The following is a 12,335-nucleotide window of genomic DNA, read 5'->3' as shown; positions in this document are numbered from 1 at the left end:
GGAACATGCAGTGTTGGCCATTGGGTACCCATAATTTCTCGAATTAGTTGTTTACTTAACCTCTATTATGAATAAATCAAGTAAATTTACTTTTAACTTTTAGATGATCTCTTTAGTTAATCTCAATCATGGCTAGCTTTACAGAACATTGAAAGTTTGATAAAACAAGAAGAATGATCTTTTCAACTTTGGTGCCAATCAAGAAACCAAATATTCAATTCAGAAATAAAGAAGGGTAAAAGACGTAAACCTCCCTTTATGTTTCTCCTAAAAACTAAAGCATCTTTTCTCTTTTCAAATTGGACGGATACCTCCCTTATTGGATAAGGGTGCAATTTGGGCCAGCCCAGCCCAATCCCAAACGGATCCAGTCTGCAATATTACATAGGCTGGGTTTGGGTTTTTAGTCCTTATTGGGGAGAGAGAGAGAGAGAGAATAAGGTTACATGGATAACTTCATTTTATTATATAATGTAATATAAATACAAGAAATCAAAAGCCAAAACAGCATCTATGAAGCAAGAACTTTTCACTTGTTCATCCCGGTGGCATCCTTGATAGCATCAGTGGCCCCTTGTGCCTTAGCCTGCATTTGCTGACCAACCTACACAATAAAAAAATCAATTAAAATTTATACTAGCAAACAGATTGTTTGCATTATTAGTATTGGTAGAACAAGAGAATTTCTTTTGCTTGGGAAATGAAATGAACCTCTTGACATGATTCCTTGGCTGATTCATAGGCATTGCTTGCCTTGTCCATCATCTGATCTGCTTTGGCCTGCAAGGAGAAAACTTAAATTTGATCAAGAATGGAAACCCATGGGCACATTATGTTCCATGTATGCATGCATATATCTATACACATGATGAATTGGAGTATATAATGAACCTATATATAAGTGGATATTGCTCACCTGAGCTTGGCCCTTGGCTTCACTAGCATTGAAGCTCGCTTTCTGAGAGTTGTCAACCGTCGTTTTTCTCTTTTGGCCTCTTTGCAAAGAACTTACAACATAAATATTACTCAAGACGGGCTTGTGATGAATGATGAAAAAACAAAGTATTGGCGAGGGGATTTATAGTCTTTGTGATGAAGCCCTTGAGAGACATATACCATGTTGTTGTAACATTAATTTGGTTGTTAGACATTTCAGTCTTGAAATACACATAAAAGCTTTATTTGTGCTTGAAAACTCGTTCAATTCAAAGCTTGATTGTGCCGTGTTGTTGGTGGGACTTTACCTATATAATGTGCGAAAGGATATCAAAGCTTGAGTGAAGCGTCACAAAAGACTCGTGGCAAGCGGTGATATGTGACGGTTTTACCAAAAAAACTCTGAAGATGGGTTCAACGGGAGATTAGTGATGTTTGTGCTTCTCCTCTTAACTAGTTTGTTATTAGTTTGTAATGACAAACTCAGTTTGTGACTTTGTATCATTAAATATAAGTTTATTCTATTCCATTAAATCAAATAGTTAACTTCACAAAAAAAAAACCAAATAACTGATTCTTTTACAATAAAAAAGATAAATGTCAAATGGCTTCAATTTATTTTTATTGAATTTGTTGACTTTTTTTATGTATGAAAATCGTTTATATGATTTAATCAAGTATCTTAAGAGGCTATAGAGAGTCCATATTTTAAGTGTTATTTGGAATGGCACTTTACATGGCCTGGATTTAATTTTTTTTTGGTCACCAAGGTTTGAAAAACCAATCCCACAATGGAGTTCATTTTAGCCACCATTTTCTTAGTCATCGGTTTGACCGTCCAAGTCGAACAGTTCAAACGACTGAGTTGATTCTAACATATACTTTACATTTTAGCCTTTAAATTATAATATCAAGGTAAGATGGATAATGAATCATTAATATTCTAATCTAAAGGCTAAGATGTAAAATACATATTAGAAGTAACTCAATTATTTGAACTGTTCAACCTAGACGGTCGAACTGCCGGTCATCAAGAAACCGATGGCCAAAAAGTGGTTTCATTTTCGGATTGGTTTTTCAACTTTGTTGACCAAGAAAAATGAATCCAGGCCATATAAAATGGCATTCCAAATAACTTGTAATGTCAATATGGGCTCTTAAAATATTTGGCTAGCATGCCAAGAAATGCAAGCTCCACCTACCTTAGTTACACGAAAAGATATGTGGTCCTTGGCCAGGTAAATAAAGTATATATATATATATATATATATATATTTGAAAGCAAAATGTACCCAATCAGTTAAGAAGAAGAAAAAGATGCAAATTGAACAACTATGGATTTCCAGTCTAGAGTATGCACGTTTAGTCTAATCTTCTAAACTATCGATTCTGAGACTTTATTCTAGAAAGGGCAAACCATACTTCACATAATGTTACAGAAGATCTACTAGTTAGGGCCAGTGGTGAAGTTAGGAATTTTCTCTTTGGGGGGAGCGATTTGTACGTGTAACTATACCCAATGCATGCTAGGTGTGAATACACACACAAAAACACACTTATTGGGTACTGGGTTTTTCAGTTGCTCATTTTGGTAGTTCAAAATTGAGTCGATCATGACATGGTTTTATTATCTCCACCCACTTACAAAAAACATGTAGTTCAAAAGACATAAGCTCAGAATTAGATCCAAACATAAGCTATAGCCCTTATCATAATTACAAAACTGCAAAACACGGTCCACCTTTGATCACTCCAAAGAGAGAGAAAGTGAATGAGAGAGAGAGTGGACTCCACCTTTTATGTGGCTTAACCCTTGGCTTCTCTAAAGTTAGGGCCTTCTAGGACCTAAAAAGGAGTATATGGAAGAATTGTTCTTTGCAGCGTGACATGTTAGAAGCACCAAAACCTAGCACTGTGTGAAATTATAAATTCACAAAGGTACTACTGCACATGGATTCAGTTTTTAAACATTTATTGAAATTACTCTATTACAAAACTTGAATTAAATCAATGGTTCAGTTCTTACTTCTTTTTACAAATTCTTGTATAGTTGTATTAAATAGATTTAGGTTCCCCTTATTTGATGAACATTTTCCAAAATCAGAAAACCCATGGACTAGTATCCAGATTTCTTATGCTAACATCATGGACAATGTTACTTTTATTTCTTTTAAGCCTATCACTACAAGAAAATTGTCATAACCATCGATGTAGATATATATACTGACGGATCAATGGCCGTCGGTGAAGGATATCTATAACGACGGTATAGCATAAAAATAAAAATGAAAAAAAAATAGTGCGTGAGGAAAGGCGCGGGCTGATCTTTTCCTCCCCCACGCATTTTCCTTCCCGCCCTCTCTGTCTCTCTCCTCTCCCATTCGTCTCTCTCTCGCTCGCTCTCTCTCTCGAGTTCTCTATCTAATCGACTCGTCTCTCTCTCAGTCCTCTTTCTCTCGCGTGCTCTCTCTCTCGAGCTCTCTATCTCAGTCCTCTCTCTCTCTTGAGCTCTATCTCAGTTGACTCGTCTCTCTCTCGTGTGCTTTCTCTCTCTCTCTCTCTATCTCAGTCGACTCTCTCTCTCTCTCTCTCATTGGTTCTCTCACTCTCGTTCGCTCTCTATCTCAATATCTCTCACACGCAGTCGGACATCAGCATTTGGCAAGTATCTCATTCACACATCGGCAACATTTGATTGAGGTAAATCCCTTTCTCTGATTTTTAGGTTTTTTTCTTGTTTGAAAAAATCAACTGTTGTTTTCTAGTGTTTAGTGGCCATTATCTAGTATCTCGTTGCTTTCCTGGAAACAGCATCGTATTATGGAATAGGTCCATGAAGGTGAAGTTTCTTAATGGTTCCTAAATCCTAAGCATGCTGTATTTGTATGTGCATTTACCAGACTTTACTTAATGAGTAATGCAAATTGGTTTAAACATGATTTCTCAAAGAATGTTCACAGAAAAAAAAAAACTCATCAGCTATCTGGTCCAACTTAGTAAATTGTTAAGATCTGAGTTCACTTTGATTAAGAGCCATAAAACATCCTTCTTATGCCTCAAAAACATCATAAAGAAATCCAGTACTTTATTCTGTTGCTTCGGGAGTATCAAATTCAAAAAATTGAACTTCGTGTTGATACTTGGTAATGGCACCTAATTATGAAACACTAATTCACTAAATGCATCCTTAGATTGAGAACTTTTGGATCCTGCAGGAGTTGTGATTGTGTTTGGCAAACCACTGGATATCCCTTGAATTAATTCACTATGGCATTATTTATCATTTACCTTCTCTTTGTAATTAACCCATATTGCAGGAATTTAAGGGTAAGGTTGGTGGTGTTAAAGTTAAATCCATTGACACAACTGGTGCTGGTGATGCATTTGTCAGTGGGATACTGAGCAGTTTGGCATCTGACCTAAATTTGTATAAGGTACCTTTTCTCTCCTTGCATAAATCACTGGTGTCTGCCTATTGTTTATGTTGCTCATTAAGATTAGTGTTTTATCATACAGTAGTAGTTAGCAAAATCTAGTTCAATTCTTAGTTCTCCATTCTCTTTTCCGTTCCTGTTTCTACTGTGACTTTCCATATTGTTTGACTCTGCTGCTTTTTTGAGTATGTTTCAATATTGATCAATTTCTTTAGGGATTTTTCATTTCATTTGTTGTTTCCAAATGGTCTGTTTGTGACTGATTTAGATATTGGCATTATAATCTGCCAGTAATCCCCAAAAGTATTTGTTCCTTGAGCTTGCCTCATTACCTTGCCATAAAATGGATGTTTTTTTCTTTCTTTTGTAATTGTTGCATATGACTTTTCACTATTTTCTTCATTTGTGTTAATAGAAATCATAAGAAAAACAGTAGAAGATTACTTACATTTCCTTTCAATTTTAGACCTTCCCTTAATAGAGCTTTCCTAGAAAGGCTATAATAGGTGTGAGGGATTCACTTAGAGCTGGGGTTATGGTGGCAATAGAAGGGTTAAAGAAGGGTAAAGATATGAATATCAGAAAGTTAATTGTAAAAGGAGATTTCAAAATTGGTTATAAGCTGGTTGCAAAAGGAGGAAAATTGATTATGGAAGTTTGCCAACTAAAGAAAAAGAAAACTTCAATTGGCTAACTCAGAATGTAGAGATTTAGCTGCAATGGGTTAAGATAAGCTGGTTGCAATGGGATCAAATGTTCTGGGTTGTATTGTAATTCTGTTTTTTGTTTTCCCGGGGAGGGTTAAGAGATTTTACCTCTCCCCTTACTTCCTCTGTACCTTTCTATTAATTCTTTAATAAAAGTTTATGTTGTTGATAAAAAAAACTATATTCGAAAAACATAACTATGAAAGATTGTAATATAGTGTCAGGCAGTGGATAGTCCTGTAATGGATTTATTAGTTTCTCACAACAGCCTAGGCTCTTGACAATCTCAACATATCATAAGTGAGAGGTTTCTCTAGGGAACTAGGATAACTCATATGTCAAGCCATATTGGTTGATGCATTAGCAAAACAAATGAGTGAACAGAGACCAGTTATACTGGGGGGCTTATTGCATGTAATAAGCAAAAGAAATGCAGTTAGAGGTTAGGTAATAGGGGCTAGCCTAAGTTTTTTTAAATTAATAGCTGAAATTCATTAATAAATTAGAAAAAATGGTGGATATAAATAAGGAGGAGATAGTCTCTCAACTCCCCCAGGTAGAAGCCATAAAATGGATTACAATATAGCCCAAAAATTAGTGTTTCTTCCCATCCCTTATTTAACCAAAGCATCAACCATGGGTTGTCCATTCAAACTGGACGGTTGAACCACTGACCCAAAAACCGGTGGCCAAAGCAGTTCCAATTCTAGTCAATTTTTAAAACATTGAATTAAACCAGTTCAAAATAACCATTTCCCACCACAACTAATTCCATTCCCTCCATCAAATATCCCAAATTTTGATTTTCCACCATGATTACAACTGCAAAACCTCATGATTTGAGTTCGACTAGCCTCAAGGCCCTCAACGATTTCAGGTTTGACTTGAACCTGAAAGAGAATCACTAAGAAATCAAATTTTCTCCACTGATTTCTTGGACTTCTACCACTCGCCTGATCCCCTCTCTACTTCCCTCCATAATTTGTTCACTTTTACCGAAGCTATTGATGTTAGTCTCTCTCTTTCTCTATTTTTCTTTCCATTATTTTATTTCTTGGTTACTATAGGGTTTTATCATTCTTTTCTATATGGTTTTCTACTTTTCTCATTCTTTTAACATTAGGTTTTTAAATTTGTAGTGGCCGATCAAGCTTGACAGGGGGCTGTAAAATAAAAACAGTGATTTGATGACAAACCTTACATAAGATTTGCGGTTGTAGTGACTTGAGGTAAGATGTCAATTTTTGTATTCAAAATTCTTGTGCGTCTCTCTCTGTCTTGGCCCATCAAATATCATTTGTGTTTTGTTTCAGGGAAACAGGGTCGAGTTTGGCCTTTCTCACAAGAATAGCATACCCAAAAGTGAGATTCAATCTCATGTCAGTCTCTGTATATAATTTTCTATATATTTAATTCTTTTTACACCGGAGTCGTAGAATTATATTCTTTTAATAAGGCAATTGATGGAGATCAATAGCCTTTTGATAAAATACAGTTGGGTGCAAATTAAATATTTGACTTGATTTAATTATTTATGTTCTTTTGATAAGGCAATCTATAGAGAACTAGCACGACCATGGAATTCTAAGTGAAGGTTAACATGACAGAAATGAGATGCTAAGGTATAATATTAATATAAGTATTATGGAGTCTAAAATTAAATTTCAATTTGATATGTAGATTTTATATGCTGTAATTGCAATGAAAAAACACTCCAAAAAGGAGGGTGGTTATTGGTTTTTGATATATGGAATTCTATCTACATAGGGATTGATGAGATATGTGGTGGAGAGTAGCACTTTGGCTAGATCCATTGTACTTTTACGAAGGGATGGGATCTCCCTTGTATTTGTATTAACATTTGTCATCAGTTTACTGGTACAACAAAATTTTGATCAGTAACTACTAAAAAAATGTTTGCGTATGAGTTAATGGAAAGGTTAAATGGATAGGATTTGTAAAATGATTTCTAGGGTTGAAAATATAAAAGGAGTTGTGTTTAAGATAGAAGTGTGGATGGACTAAGAAAGTATGTAGTGGAACTCAAAGCAGCAACATGGAAGAGTTACATCTAACTCCAATGTGTACAAGCAAGCTCTGTGTCCTGAAATAATTCCTCCCAAAACCACTTCAGTGTTGTATGTCAAAAACCAAGGATCCTACCAACTCCTGCTACTTTATTTATGAAAAAAAATAAAAAAAAAGAAGTTAGTGAGCCTACTCATGAGCCATGACTCCTCATGGAGGGTCAATGACTCAAAGCTTGATGTCTTCAACAGAACTAGAGCTGAGATGTTAATGCATAAGCCTCAAAATAACTAAGGCCTACACCTCTGGGGATTTTGTTAGTGCCTTTCTTTCTAGGTGCCAACTTAATGCACAGACATAGATATATATGGATAGCAGATGTTGGATTGAAGTTGCTAGGAATCCTTATAAATAGTATTAATTAGAACAGTTGAGCAGTATCTATTATCTGCATGCTTCTTGACTGTTCCCCATTTTGTCCTAAGAATAAGAATATCATCGATTGGATATTGACAATCTTCAAGTTGGGTTGATTTTTGACATGGATATCACTTTTGTGCTCCATTGAGTAGTGGATCTATAACACCTGACAACAAATTATACCTCCTCTGAATTCTCTGAGCCAAGTGCCCAACCAGCCTCCCTGGAAATTATTCCTTAGTATTCTTGCCAACACCACTTGCTCCTCAGGATTAGCATTGATGAACCTACCAACCAAGCACTTCAATAATTCCAATCTCTAATGCAGAAGAACAAAATATTTAACTTTAATCCAATACTGCAACTGTCTGGGCATCCATCTTCAGTGCTACTATTTAGTTTTGTGGCTATGCAAGGATGTCAAGAATTTTTATTCAATTTTGTATTTCACTTTCTGTGCAGTAAATTTATTTATTTATTAATGTTGTCTTCTTAATTGGAGCATTTGATCAGTACCATACCTTTTCTTGTGGAAAATATATTTATTGGTTATTTCATCTTTTCTCTTATTTTCCCTATAGGGAGTCTGCATTCCACGTATTGATTACCAGCTACCAACTGCTGGTATCCGATGAAAAGTATTTCTGGTGTTTGAAATGGCAATATATGGTTTTAGACGAAGCCCAGGCTATTAAAAGTTCAAACAGGTTTAACTTCATCTTCCAGATTGATGTGCTTCTGATTATTTTAATTTCATAACCTTTCTATAGTGCATTAGCAGATAAATTTCACCTGATTGTCTTGGTGCAGGATTTGTTTCTTTTTTGTTGATACTTAAAATTTAATCAGGTGCTTATTATTATTATCTAAATATGAGTTTTATTTAGCTCTGTGTTAGTATGCAAAGTAAACTTATTACATGTTAATGAGCAAATTATTCACAGGTAAGAATTAGTTAGGTTCCAATCTAGTAAGTACGTCATTTCACAATCTTCAATTCTCTGCCATTATATGCATTAAATATAACCCTTACTCTATGATTTCCTGTGTTCTTGATGGTTATGATGAATACATTAGTTTTGCAGTATAAGGTGGAAAACATTGCTCAGTTTCAATTGTAGAAACCACTTTGCTTCTGACTGGTACACCCATACAGAATAACATGGTGGAGCTGTGGGCCCTTCTTCATTTTATAATGCCCACCTTTTTTGACAGCCATGAGCAGTTCAATGAGTGGTTTTCAAAAGGGTATTTTGTCTGTTGCCAGTTTGTTTTTTAATCCTTTAATTCATTTAAGCATTATAGCTGTCAAGGTTCCATTACTCATTCTTTGTCCTTGTATATTATCAGCACTGAAAATCATGCAGAACATGGAGGAACCTTGAACAAACACCAACTCAACAGACTGGTGAGTGGAGGTTTTCAGTTTTGATAACTTTACTGAGAATATGGTTTGAGAAGTTGAATGTCTCAATATCAAGAGATAATATCACATGCCTAAATAAATGTATCTGTATTTATCATTTCTGTTTTGATTATCTATTTTTGTTGCTCTGCTTTTATATACTATGCCTAGTGCTTTTCCCTAGATTGACGTTTTTGCTATTTTTTTCTAGTACCTTTATATAATGTGTGTACCTGATTTTTAATGGGCATCAGTCATATATATCAATGAATGGCCTGTATAAGACCTGCAACAGTCATAAATCTGTACAGGTAGTACTTGGATTTAACTGAAGTTGAAGGCATTGTGTTATTAACATCTTAAGACTGGACCATTTGGAAAATAAATGAACCTTGAAGCACTCATTTAAGTCTCACTGTTACATTTGATTTTATATTCTCTGAGGGAGCTTGTGACAGAATTAGAAACAGGAAACCCATGGCCATGTGTTTTACCCAATTATCATATTCATCTAGCATAATTACTGTAGATGAGAAGCTACTTTATTTTATATACTAGATTCCAATGTTTGAGCAGGATACAAGTTGGTACTAGGTAAACTAAAATAGTAAAATTTAGGTTAATAGGTTCCATAAAACTTGTAACTCAGGCATGGCGAGGGTTGAGTGGTTAACGGGGTGCATCAATGCAAAGTTTAGGGGATGCACAATGGGTGGAACATATATATATATATATATATATATATACATACATAGAAGACACAATACCCATTAAAATTAGCTCTGATGAAGCATTTGGGCATGGTGGATTCTTCATTGGGTCATGGAGTGGTGGTGAGATATGTCAGAATGCATTTGGTGGTGAAGCATGTTTTTATGTATCAGATGGTTTTGTTAGGGTGGTATTCTTCCTCAAGACCATTAAATCTTCCACTTGGTTAGGATTTTTAATGAAAGTCCAACTGTTTAGTTCCTTCACTGCAGTGACCCAGATGTACAACCGGCTAAATGTTCCTGTTTTAATGCATAATTAGAATGTAAGCTTTCTTTTAAAGAAATTATTTCAGCGAGTAGAAAAAGAGATGTACATGAGAGGATGTACAAGATTTGAATGGATATAGCCATGCTATTAGAAAATTTTTTGTTGTTTTGGCTGTTTAAAGAAACTGCTGTGATTAGCATCTCATAATGAGGGTAAAAAGGCATTCATATTCAAATATTTTTTAGTTGAAAAGACAAATGAGGACTTGAATTAGCTAAGGTGTCATGTGCAGAGATTCCCAAAACAGCCCAGGCTGTTTTTAAAATACAGCCAAAGTGAACTCCCTACTATTGCCTTCACAGTTTCCTTGTAACTTGACCTGAAATGTTAGGGGATGTAGGCCCCTGGTCCCTACCTATTTGTTCTTTCTGCCTTAATAAAATGTCTCAGCTTTAAAGGAATAAGAGAATATTATCATAGTATATGACCTAGATCTTAACAGATGAGATCTGTGTTATTTCAAGATGACTTGTTCAGCTCCAGTTCTGCTTCTCTGCTATCAAAGTCATAGCTTTGAATAAAATCCAAAACTGAAGTGGAATTGCTCTAATGTGATGGGCCATATTAAATCGTTTCTTACTACGTCAATCACCCATTCAGGTTCAGGTCTTACCTACCAAAAAAATCAGGTTCAGGTTCAGGCTTGTCAACACTGGTTTTACCATGAATTCATGGTAGCAGGGAGACTAAGATGCCTAAGATGCAACTTTAGGTTATAGTGTGTCAACACTGGTTTTACATTATCGAAGTTTGCAACCTTGTTCTAATCTCTAAAACTGCTGAAGGACTTGTGGACTTATGGAGTTTAATATGCCTGTTTTTCTTTCAACCAGTTATGGAAGGCCCCTCTTAAATCAGCTCATGCAGCCCTTATGGATATCAGATCAGGAGGACCCCCCTGGTGGTGGAACTGGATGGAATGACAACTTCCAGGATATCAATTCTTTGAAAGCCAAACAATTCCTGCAAAGAATGGTCTAACACCATCCAACCCCATTTCAGAGCACAGTCCGCTACCACAATCAAGTAACTACAAGCAAGGAAGGTTTTGCTTTGAGAACCTTGAGGCCCTTACACCAAGATCTTCAAAATCATCCATGCCCACAAGAACGAAACTTAGACCAACTCTATCAAGTCGAGCGCCACAAACAAGTATCTCCACCCCAGTGAAGCATCCAAAGCAAAGAACAAGTGCATCTGAAGTTTATACATTGAGAGATGATGAGAGCCTCACAAGCTACCCGCCATTTTCCATGCCCAATTACATGGCACCAACAATTTCTTCTAAAGAAAAAGTGAGAACTCTTAGGAATCTCAAAAAGGGGACACCAACTCCAAGTCAAGAAGCAAAGAGACAACTATCTTTTCCTTTAACCCAAAGCATTGGATCTCTGAGGTGGAACAAGTGCTCTCTGTTCTCAGACAAGGATTCCATGTCTCAAAGGATATCAGGGAAGCATAAGTCTACCCCTTCAATAGGTAATTTGAGTGTGGATTCCACCATATCTTCGCCTGTTGGAGTTGGAAGGAAGCCATTCAAGTGAATTTGTGTGATTTTTCTATCTTTAGGCTTATATTTCTTTTTCTATTTTATTCTTTTTTTTCTTCTTTGGTGGGTGTTTTGCTTGAGATGTTTAAACTAAAGTCTTGTATAATTAGTGCTTGTATCAGAAATAATAAAGCAACATTAGGGAGTGATAAATTGAATGCAGAATCCTCACTGTTAAATTGTATTGATGTTTTTCCTCTGTCTTATTGCTTGTATAGCTTGAAATCCCTCTCCTTACTTTTATGAAACTCCCATAATTTCACTATTGAAATGAACAAGGGACTAAGGGAGCAAAACACTGATTCCATCAAGTTTTTTTAGGCTGCATGTGTTTGCAATGCAGATCAAAACTACATACAAATTTTGCACCCAGTTCAGTTTTTTGTTTGTGACTATAATTCACACTTTTGCCTGATGCAAAACTTGCACTTTTTGTCTCATTTTCATTCATTAACAGTGCAAATTTTGCATAGGAAAACTGATGCAAAGTTTGCACCATTTCCTCCTACCTTAATTCTCTCATGTAAAGTGGGGACCTCATAAATTTGCTTCCAATCTTACTCCCCTAATATGGTGCCAATACAAGGCTTAGAAATACCATATAGGAGGTTTTGCATTGTACATATTTGTATTTTCACTCTACCCAAACTGAGTCTAAATAAATTTCCCCCGCCTCAAACCACATCATTTCGCTTTTTACAAACAAACAAAACAATTTAGGGTTTAGGATTTAGAGTTTAGGGTTTAGGGTTATAGAGTTTAGGTTTAGGGTTTGTGGTTTGGAGGTGTAGGGTATTGAGGGTTTAGCATTTTGT

General features: G+C 35.7%; 1 protein-coding gene and 1 long non-coding RNA gene across 9 annotated transcripts; one reads left to right on the top strand and one right to left on the bottom strand.

The window, feature by feature from the left end:
* Positions 1-226: 226 nt before the first annotated feature.
* On the bottom strand, positions 227-1,151 carry LOC104613199 (uncharacterized). Its single transcript, XM_019200449.2, has 4 exons — positions 1,117-1,151; positions 917-1,007; positions 712-780; positions 227-604 (listed from the first exon to the last, which is right to left on the bottom strand). The coding sequence occupies exons 1-4, from the start codon at positions 1,149-1,151 to the stop codon at positions 530-532; spliced, it is 270 nt and encodes an 89-aa protein (XP_019055994.1). The 3' UTR covers positions 227-529.
* Positions 1,152-2,682: 1,531 nt separating this feature from the next.
* LOC104613151 (uncharacterized) lies at positions 2,683-11,710 on the top strand. 8 transcript variants are annotated; one of them, XR_016080128.1, is made up of 9 exons: positions 2,694-3,636; positions 4,254-4,370; positions 6,217-6,306; positions 6,391-6,439; positions 6,628-6,699; positions 8,107-8,232; positions 8,603-8,773; positions 8,876-8,933; positions 10,805-11,710. It is a non-coding gene; the product is annotated as an uncharacterized LOC104613151 (long non-coding RNA). The 8 variants fall into 8 exon arrangements; XR_016080127.1 differs by having other exon boundaries at positions 2,697-3,636; positions 8,611-8,773; XR_002023553.2 differs by having other exon boundaries at positions 2,683-3,636; positions 6,391-6,456; positions 8,107-8,773.
* Positions 11,711-12,335: the final 625 nt, after the last annotated feature.

The sequence above is a fragment of the Nelumbo nucifera genome, chromosome 1 (assembly GCF_055504915.1).
Source record: "Nelumbo nucifera cultivar China Antique chromosome 1, China Antique-T2T, whole genome shotgun sequence".
Lineage (NCBI taxonomy): Eukaryota > Viridiplantae > Streptophyta > Magnoliopsida > Proteales > Nelumbonaceae > Nelumbo > Nelumbo nucifera.
This window is presented reverse-complemented; position numbering and strand designations above follow the sequence as displayed.

Bases quoted from the DNA above. Each gene is read 5' to 3' on its own strand.
- LOC104613199 (XM_019200449.2), bottom strand. From the start codon at position 1,151: ATGTCTAACAACCAAATTAATGTTACAACAACATG. The intron at 781-916 runs GTGAGCAATATC...TTCTCCTTGCAG, and splicing joins AAGCCAAGGGCCAAGCTCAG to GCCAAAGCAGATCAGATGAT. The intron at 605-711 runs GTTCATTTCATT...TTTATTGTGTAG, and splicing joins CCAAGGAATCATGTCAAGAG to GTTGGTCAGCAAATGCAGGC.